General features: G+C 40.9%; 1 protein-coding gene across 1 annotated transcript in view; it reads left to right on the top strand.

Annotated features, from left to right (window-relative positions):
* The first annotated feature begins 4,881 nt into the window (after positions 1–4,881).
* LOC112622661 (apolipoprotein(a)-like) overlaps positions 4,882–20,892 on the top strand; it is a 69,384-nt gene continuing 53,373 nt past the window's right edge. The window contains exons 1-3 of the mRNA XM_025382375.1: positions 4,882–5,002; positions 6,232–6,391; positions 19,120–19,301. Of these exons, the coding sequence (XP_025238160.1) occupies positions 4,882–5,002; positions 6,232–6,391; positions 19,120–19,301 (463 nt within the window). The remainder of the gene's footprint in view (positions 5,003–6,231; positions 6,392–19,119; positions 19,302–20,892) is intronic.

A 20,892-nucleotide genomic window follows, 5' to 3' on the forward strand; every position in this document is an offset into this window, starting at 1 on the left:
GTGATTTTTTAGTGTTCTTTTGCTTCTTTCTGATGGAACTTGTACCTGCAGGGAGTCTGAAGAAAAAGAGTAGTAGACTTTTGCTTTATTGCAATGCATTATGCTGGGCATTAGAGGATTCCCTATCTTATCCAAGGTGATAAGCTTTTGGCCTCCACTCATTCCTGAGAAGTGAAGTGTTGTTGCCTCCAGTTTTAGCTGCAGGACTGTCGTCTGTCCCATCACCAGGAGTTTAATGCTTTTCTTTTTTGAGCAATGATCCAGGGAGACATGCAAGGTTCTTGTATGTGTCCTTGCCTCCTCCCCAAAAAACCATTTTAATGCTTGCAGATTTGCTTTTCAGATTTGCCAATTGCATTACCCTTTCTTCTCTGCTGTTCCATATCCTCATGAACACTCTGTAGAGATCCCTAGAAATGATCTTGCATGTTAGTGGAGTTTCCAATGAGAAGCAATCTAATATTTGTTTTCCACTAAGTTTTACATGAAATATTTCTAAGAACTTACTACAGTTCCAGAATGGTAGGCGTCTCTTGCTTTCATGTTTGTTTGTTTGTTTGTTTGTTTGTGTGTTTTCTCATGTCAATTTGCCTATTAATAAAGAATAGAGAATGGCTGTAAATCTCAGAGACTCCTTTCTGGTTTATGTCATAAATGGCTTCGTGTATTTTTATCTTCTAGGAAATACTAAGCTTGATGTCTTCTGTTTTAATTTCAGAACCGACTGAGGAAACCCCCGGGGTACAGGAGTGCTACTACCATTATGGACAGAGTTATCGAGGCACATACTCCACCACTGTTACAGGAAGAACTTGCCAAGCTTGGTCATCTATGACACCACACCAGCATAGTCGGACCCCAAAAAACTATCCAAATGCGTAGGTCTTTGTTCTTTACCATAAGCGAAGGAAGGGCCAATGGAAGTTTCTGTTAGAAGAGTCATGCTTTGAGGTGACCGTTCAGTACTCAACTTGGCTCAGATGTAGAAGAACATTGCTTGTGAGCAAAAGTTCTTAGAGAAGACTTATTTATTTTTATTTATTTATTTATTTATTTATTTATTTTTGAGACAGAGTCTCGCTCTGTTGCCCAGGCTGGAGTGCAGTGGCACGATCTCGGTTCACTGTAAGCTCCGCCTCCCGGGTTCACACAGTTCTCCTGCCTCAGCCTCTCTAGCAGCTGGGACTACAGGTGCCTGCCACCACACCTGGCTAATTTTTTGTAGTTTTAGTAGAGACAGGGTTTCACTGTTCTAGCCAGGATGATCTCAATCTCCTGATCTCGTGATCCACCCGCCTTGGCCTCCCAAAGTGCTGGGATTACAGGCGTGAGCCACCACACCCGGCCGAGAAGACATTATTTAAGCTGGCTCTCCTTCCTCCTAGTTTTATGGAAGCAGGAGGATATATGGAGGTGAGGAGATCTTACTAATAAAACAGTCAGGATGACAAATGACTACAGAGTTAGAGTACCCTTCTACAACACTGGCTGAGGGTTAATGCAACCTTTCACCTTGGAATTCTATCATTCTAAGATCTAGTCCCTGAAGTGAATGTTGTGCTGGCCTTTTGCATCTTGGGTCACAGAGAATTGATATGTGCACATCTATGGAGTGGCAAATCTTTTTCTATCCACATCTTTTTCAATGGGTACAAACATGCTTGGTTCTGAGCACCAGTGATCTGAAGGGATAGGGCTGCCCAGAGGAGAAGAACAAAGGCAGGAAAGCAGATGAGAGTCAGCAAAGGGGCGATGCTGAAAAGTAAAAGGGGCAGGTAGATGGACAGAAGCTATGATCTGTCCACTCTATGGCCAGTCTTTCGGCCATAAGTGACTACCAAAGACATGGCAAAACGGTTTCCACATGTTGAACAGTAGATGCTAGAGGACCAAGAGTATTGCAAGAGGGAGAAAATGAGATCGACCCATCAATGCCTTGGCTTTCTTCAAGGAGACCCTTCCTGCACCGAAAAGCAAGGAGATGGAGCCCAAGCTAACTGTAGCCATGTTGCTGAATGGAGGAGAGTGATTGGACTTTGGGATTACTCAGGTAGTTAGGATTTTCTAGCTGTGCTAAGAGTAAGAATGGATTTGTGGAGGAAAGGAGCTCCAGGCATAGAAGTCTCCTCAAGTGTTAGACTAAACATAAAGCAACACTTCATAGGAGATTTTCCACAAGAAAATATGGCAAAAAACATCTACTGAGGAACAACAACTACAAGGGAACAGTGAGCTTAATAAAGGTGACAGAGCTCACATAGCATTCTGGAATATTGGAGTTTTGACCAGCCAGAGAGAAGAGACCTCATTGAAAACCTTGGGCATTCAGTAGAGACCTCAGAAAAGTCAGAATTTATGAGTAGAATTTGTATATTCTTAGAATAATGGTGGCTCCAGAAAAACCCTAGCAAAGCTGAAAAGCAAATCTCCAAGCATTAAAAAATGGTGTCCTAGTCAATTAACTGCCCTCTAGAAGAAAACTCATCCCTCTTTACAGGTGAACAACAAAGTTAGGTTGCTGAGCTATGCAATATCCACAGTGTGAGTCCTAAATTTATAACTTTACTACACATAAAAAAAGCATTTAGTGTGAACCATAACCAGGAAAATAATCAGTCAATAAAAGCAGACCCAGGAATGATAGAAATGATTTAAATGGCATGATAATTTGACATATTGGTGTGATAACTACATTTCTGGATTTAAGAAAACATAAATATGAAACATAACAGATATCATATCAAGGGAAAGTAAAAGGATAAATGAGAAATCAAATTAAGGAACTATTAAAAGGTATATCTTAAATGAAAAATTCACTGGGTGGTCTCCCCATCAGGTGAGTTGTTTCTAGAGAAAGAATTAACTGAAAAATAATTCAATAGAATCTACAGAAATAGCTGCACACATACACACACACACTGGCGCATGTGCACACACACACACACACACACAGAGGTGTGAATCTTAGAGCCACACAAGCATTGAAACATAGAGAAGTAAAAAGTGTTCATTGAGGAATACATAGCAATGCTCAATGTGTTTTACCCTAATAAGAGCTTTTGTGATATATGATTGAAAAACTGACACAACTAAAGAGAGAAATAGATAAGTCCACACTCCGAGTTAGAGATTTCCTTGATTCTCTCACTATGGTTATAAATCTTTCCCAAACACAACAGGCTAGAACAAATATACAAAAAATTAGACATAATATCTTTGTTCTCAATAAAAACTTCGGCCTATTTAACACTATACCAAACTACAGAATACATGTTAAAGTGTGCGTGGAGCATTCACTGAGGTATACTCTACACGTGGCCTTCCAGCAAGTCTCCGTAGATTTGAAAGAATTAAAGTCATAGACAGTGTGTCCCTGGACACAACAGAATAGGGTGAGATAAGAATAATGAAAAGTTTGCTGTCTTCTCAAATATTTGGGAGTCATACGGTGCATTTCAAAATACTCTTTGGGACAAAGAAGAAATCACTAAGGAATTTAGAAAAGTTTTGAACTGAGTAAGAATATAACACAGTCTATCCAAACTTAGGAGATGCAGTGAATGTCTTTAGGCTTTTACATAACTTTAGATGCTCTTAGGGAAAAACAGAAACATGTAAAAATCAAGATTTCAAACTGCAATTCTCCAAGTGTAGTCTAGAGAAACCTGAGGACCTTTGAGTACCTTCGGAAACAGTCCATGATGTTAAAAGACTTTGCTATGTCAAAAGTAAGATGCTATTGACCCTTTTTACTTTCATTTTCCAACAAAAGAAGAGTGGAGTTTTCTAGTGGTTACATAGTATGTAATGGCATCATGTCTCTGATGGCTAAGAAAATGGGCAGTTGTTGACTTTGTGTGTTAAAAAATTCTCAGTGTTGGTTTCTCATACAATATTCATCTTGTGTTTTGAAAAAGAAAAGCTCTCTGGAATCCCCTATGAACAAAGACTTTGGCAGGTGTTGATCTAAGACCACAGCTTAAATATCTAGACCAAAAAAAAAAAAAAAAAAAAAAAAAAAAAAAAAAAAAAAAAAAAAAAAGAGAAAGAAAAAAGCAAATAAGAGCCAAGGAAAGCTGATGGAGAGAAGTAGTCCAAACCAATGACATTCAGTGAACAAGAAAAGAGACCAACAAGGGAGTAAACCCATGAAACAGAAAGTTGATACTTTGAAAAGATCCATATGATTGACCACAGTCTGGCTAAACAAATGACAGACCAATGAGGGAGCACAACCATTACCATCTGGAGTAACAGGGGAGAGGCGCCACTGGTATAGCATCTTCCAGGTCTGATAGCTGAAAAGAAGATTTTGAGAACAACTGTAGGTGAATAAATTCAGGAACGTTAATCATGTGGACCAATTCCTGAGGAAGACAACAAATCAGCAAACCAGATGCTGAATAGATTGTGTAGTCCTATAGAGACATACAGAGAGGCTGACAGAGAAATATTTGTACGTGCATAAAACAATCTACAAGACACACTTCAAAATCAATCTCAGTTAATCTGGAGGAACGTATTTCATAGAAGGTGGAAGGAGGGTATTCTGATCCTCTCTTGTACACATTGATGTTTACTCTCAGTTTTCTTATGGAGCATAGATGACTTTGGATGTGTTACAATATGAATGGTAATTTGTCTTTGAGATGTTCACAGTTGTTTAGAAGTTGAGGACCGTTTGTGCATATTATGGGACCTTTAGTGAAAATATTTCAAAGTTGCTTTTTTACACTTTGTTATAGCAAAACTTAGAGAGTACTGGATGCCTCTGTATCTTCTCCCATCTCTGATGACCTGTATTGTTTTGTAATTTGCAGTGGCCTGACCAGGAACTACTGCAGGAATCCAGATGCTGAGATTCGCCCTTGGTGTTATACCATGGATCCCAGTGTCAGGTGGGAGTACTGCAACCTGACACAATGTCTGGTGACAGAATCAAGTGTCCTTGAAACTCTCACAGTGGTCCCAGATCCAAGCACACAGGCTTCTTCTGAAGAAGGTAGGAAGTCTGTGGCCAGACAACCACACCCTAGGACGTTGGGATGAAAAGAATTGCAAAATCTTAGTGATATAGAAGCCTTCTATGCTCACACAATTCCAAGTAGAATGTGGACTCAGGGTCAGCCACTGGGAAGGAACACTCAGCGCCTTCTCTGGGAGAACCAGAGCTGTGATGTTTAATATCCTGTGAGAGGGTGGTGTCTTTAGGAAGGGTGCAGGCCCTCTAGGGCACCAGACTTACCACTCCCCTGGTTATTCATCAGATCATTTTAGTGTCCTAGCCAAAAGGATATTCTAACACTTTGCCAAATTTGTGAAGATTTACCAAGCTCATGATAAACCTTTCCTGATATTTCTTCAAGTAGGCAGTGTTCATTGCATCTTTGGCTTTGCAGTTTCAGAGGAATGTGGTTTTTGAGTCTGTCATCCTTGAGGAACCTAATAAGACTTTTCTTAGTTCCATATACTTCTAGGTCCGGGTAGAAGTACATAGCCAACAAATGCTCCATCGTTCTGGCCTACCTCCATCTTAGGCAGGTCCTACACAACTAGGCTTTGATGGGAGGGATCGCTCAGTGTTCTTACCCCTCCTTCTCATGGAACATATATCTGTGTTGGTCTTTGAGAAGAAGAGTAGCGGATGTCTACTTTGTTGCAATGCAGAATCCTGGGCCAAAGATACCCCCTCCCTCCAAGTGAATAAAATTTTGGCCAGTACCCCTCTCTGAGAGACAATGTGTCTTCGCCTACAAGTCCTAGATGCAGGACCGCTTCCTGCCCCATCTTCAAGAAGCTGAAGGCTTTGGCTCTGGAGCATTAGCAGTCTAGGGAAATGTGTGACGGTTTCATATTTGCCCCCACTGACAGTCAATCACCACCTACAGCCTGCACAGCCTGATGCATAGCAGTCTGGTCTCCTGCCTTATTCTCAGAACACCCAGAAGATGTCTATGCTAAAGAGTAGGCATATGAGTGCAGTTTTGACTGATAGGCACTCTGATCTTCCTTTGGTGCCCATGTTTTAAAGGAAATCTTTCTAAGAGCTCATTAAAGTTCTACAATGCTATGAATCTTTGGGTTTTATTGGTATGTCCATCTACCTGCTAGTACAGAACAGAGCATGGTAGTCTTTCTCAGAGACAATGGTCCTGTGTCAGTCACAGATTTCTTCTCTTGCTTCTGTGTTCTAGAAATTACTCAGCTTGATTTCTCCTCTTTGAATTTCAGCACCAACGGAGCAAAGTCCCGAGGTCCAGGACTGCTACCATGGTGACGGACAGAGTTATCGAGGCTCATTCTCCACCACTGTCACAGGAAGGACATGTCAGTCTTGGTCCTCTATGACACCACACTGGCATCAGAGGACAACAGAATATTATCCAAATGGGTACGTCCTTGAGTTTTCTTCAAAGAGAGACAGCAGCCCCCTTACATTTCTCTTGGAAGGGCCATGCTTCCAACTAACTTCTTAAGACAAATTTATCTCAGATCTGGAATATTGGGTAGAATGTCTCAGGCTTCTTTCTTCAGGCACAGTGTCTGAAAGGAGAGAAAGGTCAGGCTAGCTCTCTTTTCTCATAGTTGACTGAGGCAGGAAGATATTTGAAGGTGGTGAAGTCTCATGAATAGAAAGCTCAGGAGAACATATGGTCACATGCTTAGAAATAGCACCATTCCACAATGCCCACTAAAGATCAATTCTATAGTTTAACCAGGGATTTCTGTCATTCTAATCTCCAAGCCCTGAAGTGAAGGTTATGTTAGCCATGTTCATCTTGGGCAACAAGTAAAGGATATCTATGTCAACATCCAGATCTTCCTATCACTTTCTCTTCTAACCTGTACAAACACACTGGGTTCTGAGAACAAGGTATCTGAAGAGCTATGTGTTGCCAGCACATGAGGAGCAAATGTAGGAAGGCAGCTAAGAGTCAGGAAGTATAAAGATTCTGAAGAGTTACACATGCAGGAAGATGGACAGAAACCCAGTTCTGACCATGTCAACATTTCTGCCATGAAGGATTAACAAATACATGGGAAAAGTGTTTTCATAGGTTGGACAACAGACATGATAGGCCTGAGAGAATTGAGAAAGGGAATCAAAGGAGATCAACCATACCATGTCCCTGGTATCCTTCCTGGAGACCCTTGAAGGGCAAGTAGATGGAGCCCAGCTGACCACAGCAGTCTTGCTTAATTGAGGAGAGAGTCTGGAGTTTGTGATGCCTCAGGCATCTGACACATTCTAGGCTGGCTAAGAATGAGAAGGGATTTGTGGAGGAAAGGAGTTCCAAGAATACGCACAGAAGTCTTCTCAAGGCTTTGACTAAATACAAAGCTGTGTATGCACAGGGAGAGTTTTCACAAAGACAGAACAATAAAGAAAAGCTAATAGGGAAAGAAAAACTGCAAGGGAACAGTGAGCTCAATGGAGATGCCAGAGCTCACATAGCACTGGAAGATATTTGAGTTCTGACCACTCAGAGGAGAGACACTTCAATGAACATCTTGGGCATTCAGTAGAAGTCAAATAAAGCCATATTTTGGGAGTAAGATCTTCAGATTCCTAGAAACAAGGTGACTCCAGAAACACTCCAGCAACTCTTCTTCCAAGCCAGTCTAAAAGGATCCAAATTATTTCTAAGTAAATTAACCGCTTTCCAGAAGAAAGTAAACTCAACCCTCCTTAGAGGTAATACAACAACCCTATTGTATTAGGAACGAATACAAGTTGCTCAGTTATATGACATCCCCAGTGTGCAACATCCATTTAAAAATTTACTAGACACAAAAGAAGTTTTCACTGTGATCCATAACTGGGAGAAAAATCACTCAACACAAATAGACCCAGAAATATTAGGAAATATGGCATTGGCAAGAATATTTAAAATATACCTCTGAGAACTGTATTTCAGGAAAATGTCAGCAAAAGCTGACCATGAGAGAAACAAATGCATAATATCAGAAAAAAAAAGAATTGAAGAGCCAAATGGAAGTTTAAAAACTGAGAAAAGGTATACTGTAATTAGGAATTCACTGGATGGCCTTATCATCACTTTAGACATTATGGTAGGAAAAGTGAACGATAAAATTATTCAAGTAAAGCTAGACAAACCAGAAGACAGACACAAATACACATACACACAATGACTGAACCAATTAATCAACGGAGCCTGAAGGACATCTACGAAAACATCCACACATTTAATATATTTGTTAGACTAGTCACAGAAGGAGAGGAAAAAGATGTTGTGACAGAAATTATACTTGAATCCGTGATGGCTGACAAATTTCCAAACATACAGAAAACGAGAAACTCACAGAGTCATGAAGCTCAATGACTCAGGTATAGATTTTTAAAGAGCAAAACTCTGATTTACTGGGGTACATCATAGTTAAATTGTCTGATTTCAAAGCTAAGAAGAAAAGAAAAGGGGGTTCCTGTGAACAAACATATTGACAGTTGATCTAAGACCACAACTTAAATATCTAGGCAAGGAAAAGCAAATAAGACCCAAGGAAAGAGGATGGAAGGAAATAATCCAAACCAATGACATTCAGTGAACAAGAAAACAGACCAACAAGGGAGTAAATCCATGAAACAGAAAGTTGGTTCTTTGAAAAGAACCTATGATTGACCACAGTCTGGCTAAACAGACGACAGACCAAAGAGGGAGCACAACCATCACCATCAGGAGTAACAGGGGAGAGGAGCCATTGCTATACCATACTCCAGGTCTGAAAGCTGACAAGAAGATATTGAGAAAAACTATATGAGAATAAATTCATGAATGTAGATCATGTGGATGAATTCCTTAGGTAAACAGCAAATCAGCAAACCAGACACTGAATAGATTGTGTACTCCTACAGAAAGACATTCACATAGCCAGACAGAGAAATATTTGCATGTGCATACAACAATCTACAAGGCACACTTCAAAATCTCTCAGCTAATCCAAAGGAATGTGTTTTGCAGAAGGTGGAAGGAGGGTATTCTGATCCTTTCTTGTACACACTGATGCACATTGATCAATGGGTACGTCTTTGAGTACGTCTCTCGGTTTTCTAATGGAGTATAGATGACTTTGGATGTGTTACAATAAGAATAATGATCTGTCTTTGAAATGTTCACAGTTGTTTAGAAGTTGAGGACCATTTGTGATTGTTATGGGACCTTTAGGAAGAATATTTCAGAGTTGCTTTTTAACACTTTGTTGCAACAAGATGTAAAGGGTGCCTGGTGCCCTTGTATCTTCCCCCATCTCTGGTGACCTGTATTGTTTTATAATTTGCAGTGGCCTGACCAGGAACTACTGCAGGAATCCAGATGCTGAGATTCGCCCTTGGTGTTATACCATGGATCCCAGTGTCAGGTGGGAGTACTGCAACCTGACACAATGTCCAGTGACAGAATCAAGTGTCCTCGCAACGTCCATGGCTGTTTCTGAACAAGGTAATAAGTCTCTGGTCAGACAACCATACCCTTGGACATTGGGATGAAAAGAGTTGCAAAATCTTAGTGATACAGAAGCCTTCCATGCTGCACGAGAATTCGAATGTGGACTCAGGGTCAGCCAGTGGGAAGGAAGCCTCAGTGCCTTCTCTGGGGGAACCAGAGCTGTGATTTTTGGCACCCCGTGACAGGGTGGTGTCTTTAGGAAGTGTGCAGACCTTCTAGGGCACTGAACTTACCACTACCCTGGTTATTCAACAGATCATTTCAGTGTCCTAGTGAAAATGGATATGCTAACATCCTGCCAAATTTGTGATGATTTACCAAGCTCATCGTGAGCCTTTTCTGGTATTTCTTCAAGTAGGCAGTATTTATTGCAAACTTCAGCTTTGCAGTTTCAGAGGAATATGGTTTTTGAGTCTGTCAACCTTGAGAAACCTAATATGAATATACTTAGTTCCATATCCTCCTGGGTCTAGGTAGCAGCACATAGCCAGCAAATGCTCCATCTCCCTGTCTACCTTCATCTTAGGCAAGTGCTGCACATCTAGGCTTTGATGGAAGGGATCTCTTAGTGTTCTTGCCCCTCCTTCTCATGGAACACGTATCTGTGTTGCTTTTTGTGAAGAAGAGTAGTGGATGTCTACTTCGTTGCAATGCAGGATCTGGGCCCAAGATTTCCTGCCTTCCCTCCAAGGGAATAAAATTTTGGCCAGTACCCCTCTCTGAGAGACAATGTGTCTTTGCCTACAAGTCCTAGATGCAGGACTGCTTCCTGCCCCATCTTCCAGCAGCTGAAGGCTTTGGCTTTGGAGGATCAGTGGTCTGGGGAAATGTGTGACAGTTTCATGTCTACCCCCACTGATGATCACCACCTACAGCCTGCACAGCTGGATGCATGGCACTCTGGTCTCCTGCCTTGTTCTCAGGAATACCCCAAACAGATCTTTGCCAAAGAACATGCACGTGAGTACAATTTTGACTGACAGGCACTCTGATCTGTCCTTTGGTGCCCAGGTTTTAAAGAAAATCTTTCTAAAAACTCATTGAAGTTCCAGAATGCTATGGATCTTTGAGTTTTGTTATTGGCACATTCATCCACCTCCTAATATAGAACAGAGCATGGTCGTCATTTTCAGAGATGACTGTCCTGTTTCTGTTATAGATTTTTTTCTCATGCTTCTGTGTCCTGGAAATTATTCAACTTGATTTCTCCTCTTTGAATTTCAGCACCAATGGAGCAAAGCCCCGGGGTCCAGGACTGCTACCATGGTGATGGACAGAGTTATCGAGGTTCATTCTCCACCACTGTCACAGGAAGGACATGTCAGTCTTGGTCCTCTATGACACCACACTGGCATCAGAGGACCATAGAATACTACCCAAATGGGTACGTCTTTGAGTTTTCTCCCAAGAGAAACAGCCGCCCACTTAAATTCCTCCTGGAAGAGACATACTTCCAGCTAACATCTTATGACCAAATTTCTCTCAGACCCAGAATGTTGGACAGAATGTCTCAGGCTTCTTGCTTTGGGCACAGGGTCTGAGAGGAGAGAAATGTCAGGCCAGCTGTTTTTTCTCATAGTTGACAGAAGCAGAAGGATACTTGGAGGTGGTGAGGTCTCATGAATAGAAAGCTCAGAAGAGCATATGACCATGTGCTTAGAAATAGCACCATTCTACAATCCCCACTAAAGACCAGTGCAATAGTTCAACCACGGAATTCTGTCATTCTAATCTCCAAGCCCTGGAGTGGAGGTTGTGTTTGCCATGTTTGTCTTGGGTAACAAGTGAAGGATATCTATATTGACATTGAGATCTTCCAATCACTTTCTCCTCTAACCTGTACAAACACACTGGGTTGTGAGAACAAGGTGTCTGAAAATCTATGTGTTGCCAGCACATGAGGAGCAAAAGTAGGATGGCAGCTAAGAGTCAGGAAGTGTAGAGGTGCTGAAGAGTTACACATTCAGGAAGATGGACAGAAACCCAGGTCTGGCTATGCCAGCCTTTCCTCCATGAAGGACTATCAAATACATGAGAAAACTGTTTTCACAGGTTGGACAACAGATATGGTAGGCTTGAGAGAACTAAGAAAGGGAATCAAAGGAGATCAACCCCATCATTCACTTGTCTTCCTTCCTGGACACAGTGTTGGATTGCAGGACAAGTGGATGGAGCCCAGCTGACCACAGTAGTCTTGCTTAACTGAGGAGAGAGACTGGAGTCTGCGATGCCTCAGGCAGCTGATATGTTCTAGGCTGGCTAAGAATGAGAAGGGGTTTGTGGTGGAAAGGGGCTCTGGGAATACACACAGAAGTCTCCTCAAGTCTTTGGCTAAACACAAAGCTGAGTATGCACAGGGAGAGTTTCCACAAAGAAAGAACAATAAAGAAAAGCTACTTGGGAAAGAACAACTGCAGGGGAGCAGTGAGCTCAATGGAGATGACAGAGCTCACATAGCACTGGGGGATGTTTGAATTCTGACCATTCAGAGGAGAAACACCTCACTACATTTTGGGCTTTCAGTAGAGACCAAAGAAAGCTGTACTTTGGGATTGGGATCATCTTATTCCTAGAATCAAGGTGACTCCAGAAACACTCCAGCAACCCTTCTTCCAAGCCAGTCTAAAAGGATCCAAATGATCTCCAAGTAAATTAACTGCATTCCACAAGACAAAAACTCAACCCCTGCTTAGAGGCAAGGGACAAATACAAGTTGCTCAGTTATATGGCATTCCCATTGCATGACTTCTATTTAAAAATTTAATAGAAACACAAGAAGCTTTCACTGTGATACATAACTGGGAGAAAAATCACTCACCACAAACAAGCCCAGAAATGATAGAATTGATGACATTGGTGAGAACACTTAAAATGCACCTCTGAGAACTGTGTTTCAGGAAAATGTCAGCAAAAGCTGACTATGAGAGAAACAAAAGCAGAATAGCAGGAGAAAAGAAAAGAATTGAAAAGCCAAATGAAAATTAAAGAACTGAGAAAAGGTACACGTCTAATGAAGAACTCACTGGATGACCTTATCGTCACTTTAGATATTACGGTAGGAAAGGTGACCTAGAAAATAATTCAATAGGAGCTACACAGACCACAGGACAGACAGGCAGACCAACAGACAGGCACACAAACACACACACACACGCACACACACACACACACAAAGACTGAACCCATTAATCAACAGAGCCTCAAGGGCATCTAGGAAAAATCCACACATTTAATATATGTTTTAGGCAAGTCACAGAAGGAGAAGAAAAATATATTGTGACAGAAATTATACTTGAAGTGATGATAGCTCACAACATGCCAAATATCCAGAAAACAAGAAACTCATAGTCAAGAAGCTAAATGACTCAGGTATAGAATTTTAAAGAGCAAAACTCTATGATTTACTGCGATACATCATAGTTAAATTGCCGCAATTCAAAGCTAAGAAGAAAAAAGCGGGGTTCCTATGAACAAAAGCTTTGACAGCTGTTGATCTAAGACCACAGCTAAATAAGACCCAGCTTGCATATCTAGGCAAGGAAAAGCAAATAAGACACAAGGGAAGTGGATGGAAGGAAATAGTCCAAACCAATGACATTCAGTGGACAAGAAAATAGACCAACAAAGGAGTAAATCCATGAAACAGAAAGTTAGGTTCTTTGAAAAGATCCATATGATTGACCAAAGTCTGGCTAAACAGATGACAGACCAAGGAGGGAGCATATCCATCACCATCAGGAGTAACAGGGGAGAGGCGCCATTGCTTAGCATCCTCTAGGTCTGAAAGCTGAGAAGTAGATATTGAGATCAACTGTATGTAAATAAATTCATGAATGTAAATCATGTAGATGGATTCCTTAGGTAAACAACAAATCAGCAAATCAAACACTGAATAGATCATGCAGTTTTCTAGAGAGATATACAGAGAGCTTGACAGAGAAACGTTTGTATGTGCATAAAACAATCTACAAGACACACTTCAAAATCCCTCTTGGTTAATCCAGAGGAATGTATTTGGCAGAAGGTGGAAGGAGTATATTCTGATCCTTTCTTGTACACATTGATGTTTTCTCTCAGTTTTCTTATAAAGCATAGATTACTTTGAATGTGTTACAATAAGAATAATAATCTGTCTTTGAAATGTTCACAGTTGTTTAGAAGTTGAGGACCATTTGTTTTGGGACTTTTAGTGAGAATATTTCAAATTCGCTTAACACTTTGTTACAACAAAACATAAAGGGTGCCAGGTAGTGTTGTTTCTTCTCTAATCTCTGGTGACCTGTATTGTTTTGGAATTTGCAGTGGCCTGACCAAGAACTACTGCAGGAATCCAGATGCTGAGATTCGCCCTTGGTGTTATACCATGGATCCCAGAGTCAGATGGGAGTACTGCAACCTGACACAATGTGTGGTGATGGAATCAAGTGTCCTTGCAACTCCCATGGTGGTCCCAGTTCCAAGCAGAGAGGTTCCTTCTGAAGAAGGTAAGAAGTCTGAGGTCAGACAACCATACCTTCGGACATTGGGATAAAAAGAGTTGCAAAATCTTTGTGATGCAGAAGCCTTCTATGCTGCACAGGAACTCAAAGGTGAAGTCATGGGCAGCCAATGGGTAGGAAACTTCAGTGCCTCCTCTGGGGGAACCAGAGCTGTGATGTTGAGTGCCATGTGAGGGATGATGTCTTTAAAAGGGGCATAGACCCTCTAGGGCACTGGACTTACAACTCCCCTATTATCAAACAAATCATATTAGTGTCCTAGCCAAGATGGATATTCTAACATCCTGCCAAATTTGTGATGATTTACCAAGCTCCTAAGCCTGTCCAGCCCTTTCTTCAAGTAGGCAGTGTTTATTGCAGTCTTCAGCTTTACCATTTTGGAGGAATGCCGCTTTTGAGGCTGTTGTTCTTGAGAAACTTAACATGACTTCATTAGATCCATATTGTCCCAAGTCTTTGAAGCAATACGTAGCCACAGAATTCTTTATCTCCCAAGCCTACCTTCATCTTGGGCAGGCTGTGCACACCTAGGATTTGAGGGAAGGGATTTCTCAGTGTTCTCATCCCTCCTTCTCATGGAACATGTATCTCCATTGTTTTTTGATAAGAAGAGTAGTGGATGTCAGCTTTGTTGTCATGAGGGATCCTGGGCCCAAGATTCCCTGTCTCCCCTCCTAGGCTATAAAATTTTGGCCTGTACTCCTCCTCCCTGAGAGGCATTGTGTCTTTACCTGCAAGTCCTAGATGCAAGATCTTTTTCTGCTCCATACCCCAGAATCTGAAGGCTTTTGCTTTGGAGGAGCAGTGGTCTAGGAAAATGTGCAAGGGTTTCATGTATACCCCCCACTGACAGTCAATCACCACCTACAGCCTGCACAGCCTGATGCATGGCACCCTGATTTCCTGCCTTGTTCTCACGAACACCCAGAAGAGGTGTAAGCAAAAGACCATCACATGAGTGTAAATTTGAAGTGTAGGCACTCTGATCTGTTTTTTGTTTGTTTCTTTTTAGTTTTCCAGGGTTGAATTGAAATATTTACGACTACTTATTAAATTTATAGAATCCTATGAGTCTATTTGTATTCTTTATTCTACATTTCAATTTGCATACTAATATAGAAGAGTGTAAATTGTTAATCCTCAGATTATTCCACTTTGTGTGTCATAATTTTTTTTCACGTTTCTCTTTTCTAGGCAATGCTGAGATTGATTTTCTCTTTTAATTTCAGCACCAACTGAAAACAGCCCTGGGGTCCAGGACTGCTACCAAGGTGATGGACAGAGTTATCGAGGCACATTCTCCACCACTATCACGGGAAGAACATGTCAGTCTTGGTTGTCTATGACACCACATTGGCATCGGAGGATCCCATTATACTATCCAAATGCGTATGTCTATCATGTTAGCCATAAAAGGAACAATAGGCAACTAAAATTTCTCTTAGCTGACCCATGCTACTAACTTACTTCCTAGGTCTCAATTTCTCATAGACTCAGAGTTTGTAGCAAAACATCTCAGGAACCTTCCTTTTGAGCAAAGAGTCTGAATGAAGAGAAATTTTAGGATTGTTATATTTCATAAGAGTTTGATGGAAGCAGCAGGATATATGGAGGTGGTGAAGTCTCATTAATGTAAAGCTAAGGAGATCAAATGACCAAATGCTTGGACACAGTATCATTCCACAATGCCCACTAAAGATCCGTGCAGTCTTTCCACCATGCAATTCTATCATTCTATCCTTCATCCCTGAAGTGAAGTTTGTGTTTGCCATTTTTGACATGGATCAGAAGTAACAAATTCAGGCTGGGTGCAATGGTTCAGGCCTGTAATCCCAGCACTTTGGGAGGCCAAGGCGGGCAGATCACCAGAGGTCAGGAGTTCAAGACCAGCCTGGCCAACATGGCAAAACCCCATCTCTACCAAAACTACAAAAATTAGCCGGTCATGGTGGTGGGTACCTACAATTCCAGCTACTTGGGAGGCTGAGGCAGGAGAATCACTTGAGCCTGGGATTCAGAGTTTGCTGTGAGCCAAGAGCATGCCACTGCACTCCAGCCTGGGTGACAGAGCAAGACTCAATCTTAGAAAAAAAAAAGAAAAAGAAGAAGTAATTAGTGCCTATATTTATGTATGAGTACTAACCTGTATGAACACACTGGGTTCTAAGCACCAGTTTTCTGAAGGGATATGGGTTGTCAGGAAGAGTAAAAGCAGGAATGCAGATGAAAGTCAGGAAGTAAACAGTTGCGGTGATTAAAATGGGCAGGTACATGGACAAAAAATGCATGTCTGACAAGAACTGGCCTCTTGCCATAAGTGAGTATGAACAATATGGAAAGACTGTTTGCACATGTTGGACAGCAGACAGTACAACCTGAGATAATTTAGAAAGGGAAACAAATAAGATCAACCCCATAATTACTCTTCCTACACTTAAGGGCAAAGAGTTTTAACCAAAGCATTCCACAGCAGTCTTGCTAAACTGGGAAGAGAGACTGGAGTTTTGGTAACTAATAAAACTGAGATTTTCTAGGGTAGGTAATAATGAGAAAGTATTTGTGGAGAAAAGGAGCTCCAGGAATACACACAGAAGTCTCCTCAAGTCTCTGGCTAAATAGAAAGCTGTGTATGCACAGAAGATGTTCCAGAGAGAAAGGAGAATAAAGAGCAGCTACTGGGGAAAGAATAACTGCAGGGGAACAGTGAGCTCAATGAAGATGCCAGAGCTCACATAGCACTGGGAGGTATTGGAGCTCTGACCAGCCTGAGGAGAGATACCTCATTGAACATCTTGGGCATTCAGCAGAGACCCCAAAAAAGCCATACTTCAGGAGTAGAATTAATGCATTCCTAAAATAAAATCTACTCCAGAAACACCCTAGAAAAGCTTAGAAACCAAGTCTAAAAAGATCCAGGCAATCTCCAAGTAAATTAATTTCCCATCAGAAGAAAACATAACCTCTTCAGAGGTAAACAACATTAAATCTCTCAATTATATGGTATCCACAATGTGTTACATACATTAAAAAATTTGCTGAACATACAAAAAGCATTTAGTGTTATCCATAACCAGGAGAAAAATCAGTTGATACAAATAGACCCCAAAATGATAAAAATAACAGAATTGGCAAGGAGATTTAAAATGTATGTATCATAATTGTATTCAAGAATTTAAAGAAAGCATGAACAAGAAATACATAAATGGATAATATCAACAGAAAGAAAAATTGTAAAAGGACCAAATGGAAGTCAAGAACTAAAAAAAGAGACATCTCTTTAATGAGAAAATCACTAGATGGCCTTACAATCATACTAGATAGTACAGATGATAAAGCTAACTAGAAAATATTAGGGTGGTACGAACCACAGCACACTCATACAAAGCCTGAGAAGATAAATAAGCAGAGCCTCAAGGACATTTATGAAAATAGCAAAATATTTAATATAGGTTTAAAGCGAGTCACAGAGGAGGGGAAAGAGATGTTGGAACAGAAAAAATACTTGAAGCAGTGATGGCTGATGACTTTCTAAATACGGAAAATATGATAAACTCACATAGTCAAGAAGCTCATGGATCAGATATGGATTTTGAAAAGTAAAACTGTATGATTTAGTTGGACACATCATAATTAAATTGTCCATAATCAAAGATAGAAAGTAAAATCTTATTTGAAGCCTGAGGGAAAAAGCATACCTTTACATAGAGTAACAGTGACACAAATGACTGATGCCTTCTCATCAGAAACAACACAAATCAGAAACAATAGAATAACAGCTTTAGAGTGGTAAGAAGAAAAAAAGACTAAAACAGAAACAACAAAATATCACATTTAGCGTAGTAAGAAGGAAAACAAGATCATATCAGAAACAACAAAATAACACCTGTAGAGTGGTAAGAAGAAGAAAAGATCAGGTCAGAAACAATGAAATAACACACTAAGAAGAAAAATAAAGATCAAGTCAGAAACAATGGAATAACACCTTTAGAGTGATAAGAAGGAAAAAAAAACAGCAAACTTAAACGCTGTGCACAGCAAACAATCATTGAAAATGAATGTTATGTAAGTACATATTCTGTCATCCTAAAAACAAAGAACAAATAAAAGAATGTTTCATCAGCAGGATTGTGTAATAAAAGATGTGAAAGAATGCTATGTAAGTAGAAGAAAAATAATAAGAGGCTTCTGAGAGGTTGGAGCAACGTTCTTGGGCGGCATAAGGGGGAATGCATTCTCCAAGATTCCCCCAGCCTAGGGTCTTCACCTGTTGTGCCTCTTACTGCATTGTTTTCTGACTCCTCCATAGCCACTTGGCCCCTTCAGATCCCATAGTTTACCTAGCCATCTCCTTTTATGCCTTGGGTCCCGCTGTTCTTTCACCTCATCACCCATTCCTTCAGTCCCAGAGTGGCTGCAGCCAGCAGAGGATGGACTGAGAGCAGGAGAGGAGGTCCTTCCCATGAACCAATCCTAGAGAACCAACATCCTGCCTGGGAGCTAGTTTTCCAGAGAAGCTTTTATAAGTCTTGTAGAGCCAAACCTCCTTGCTCTACCAGATACAGTATTTATAGTAATACTATTTTCATGATTATTTTATATTGCAAATGTAGAGCATTTATGCTACACTATGAGTAAATAGAGTAAGGGGGCTAGCATGGGAATTATATAATCTTGGATGTCCTTTCTTCCTTGGGGAAATGTATTTGAGTTCCAACTTACCTATTACTATATAGTCCTATAGAGAGAGATACAAAGAGCTAGACAGACAGAGATACCTTTGTATGTGCATTAAAAAAATCTAAGATATATATATATACTTTGAAATCTGTCATTTATTCTGGAGGAAAGTATTTGGCAGAAGGTGAAAGGAGGATATTCTGATCCTTTCTTGTACAGACATGTATTATCTCAGTTTTTATAGAGAGCATATACTACTTTTGAGGTTTTAAAATAAAAATTATAATCTGTGATGTGTCCACACTTGTTTATAAGTTGAAGTTGAAGACCATTTGTACCTATGGCAATATTATTGTATGTATAATGGGAATATTTCAAAGGTATTTGCTAACACTTTGTTACAGCAAAACGTAGAGGGCACTAAGTGCTCTTGAATCTTCTCCCATCTCCGGTAACCTGTATTGTTTTGAAATTTGCAGTGGCCTGACCAGGAACTACTGCAGAAATCCAGATGCTGAGATTCGCCCTTGGTGTTACACCATGGATCCCAGTGTCAGGTGGGAGTACTGCAACCTGACACAATGTCCAGTGACAGAATCAGGTGTCCTCACAACTCCCACAGTGGTCCCGGTTCCAAGCACAGAGGCTCCTTCTGAACAAGGTAAGACGTTTGTGATTAGACATCTATACAGTGGGATGAAAAACCATGGAAAATCTTACTGATGCAGACGCCTTCAGTGGTACACTGGAGGGTTGGTTGAGGGTCTGCTATGTGGAAGAAAGCCTCAGCGCCCTCTCTGGGGGATCCAGAGCTGTGATTTTTGGCACGCTGTGAGGAGGCAGTGTCTTTAGGAAGGGCACAGTGTCTTTAGGAAGCACACAGACCCTCCAGGGCACTGTACTTACCACTCCCCTGGTTATTAAGTGGGTCATTTCAGTGTCCTAGCCAAAATGGATATTCTAACAACCTGCCAAATATGTGAAGATTTCCAAGCCAATAAGCCTTTCCGGTGATTTAAAATAGACCTTTTTCATTGCAATCCACAGTTCGCAGTCTCTTAAGAATGTTGCCTTTGAGTATGATATCCTATAGAAACCTAAGGAGACTGCATTATTTTTAATTGTCCTGGGGCTACACAGCAAGAGGTAACCAACGAATGGTCTCTCTCCCTGGCCTACCTCAGTCTTTCACAGGCTCTGTTCACATGACTTTGAAGTTAGAGATTTCTAGGTGTTCTTGCCTCTTCTTCTCATGAAACTTGCGTCGGCAGTGAGTCTACAGAAGAAGAGGAAGAGAATTCTGCTTTGTTGCAATTCAGGATTCTGGGCACCAGAAGACTCCCTATCTCTCCTCCAAGGGAATAAGTTGTTTGTCTCTAACCCTCCTTGAGAAACAATGAGTCTTTGCCTGCACTCCTAAATGCAGGATGATTTCCTGCCCAAATATTCAGAAGGTTAAGGCTTTTGCCTTGGTATGAGCAATGGTCTAGGGAAATGTGGAAGGGTCTCAGGCCTGCTCCTGACTGACCACCAGTTACCTCCTACAGCCTACACCAAGGAATGCATTGCGTTCTGGTCTTCTGCCCTGTGGTTCTCATGAACACCCAGTAGAGATTCATAGGATGGAGCTGCACATGAATGTAATTTCCAGTGTCCAGCATTCTGCTCTGTTCTTTATCTTTTGATTTAAAAATAATGTTTCTTTGAACTTATTAAAATTCTAGAATACTATGACTCTATTGAGTCTTTTCACATCCTTTTGCTACTAGTAGAAAAAAGAATAGTAATAATTTTCAGAGGCTACTGTCCAGTTTGTGACATAAATTTTCTCCCATGTTTCTCTGCTCATGCAATTACTATGATGTCTTTTATTTTATTTTCAGCACCACCTGAGAAAAGCCCTGTGGTCCAGGATTGCTACCATGGTGATGGACAGAGTTATCGAGGCACATCCTCCACCACTGTCACAGGAAGGAACTGTCAATCTTGGTCATCTATGATACCACACTGGCATCAGAGGACGCCAGAAAACTACCCAAATGCGTATGTATTTGATTAAAACCGTAAGAGGAGCAACAGCCAACTCAATTATTGGTTAGAAGAGCCATGCTTTAGGTTCACTTCCTAGGGACAAATTTCTCTTAGATTCACATTTTGGCAAAATGTCTCAGGACCTTTGCTTTTGAGCAAACAGTCTAAGAGAAGAGAAATGTTAGGCCTGGTATATTTCCTAATAGTTTTATGGAAGGAGC

This window comes from Theropithecus gelada, chromosome 4, assembly GCF_003255815.1.
Source record: "Theropithecus gelada isolate Dixy chromosome 4, Tgel_1.0, whole genome shotgun sequence".
Taxonomy (NCBI): domain Eukaryota; kingdom Metazoa; phylum Chordata; class Mammalia; order Primates; family Cercopithecidae; genus Theropithecus; species Theropithecus gelada.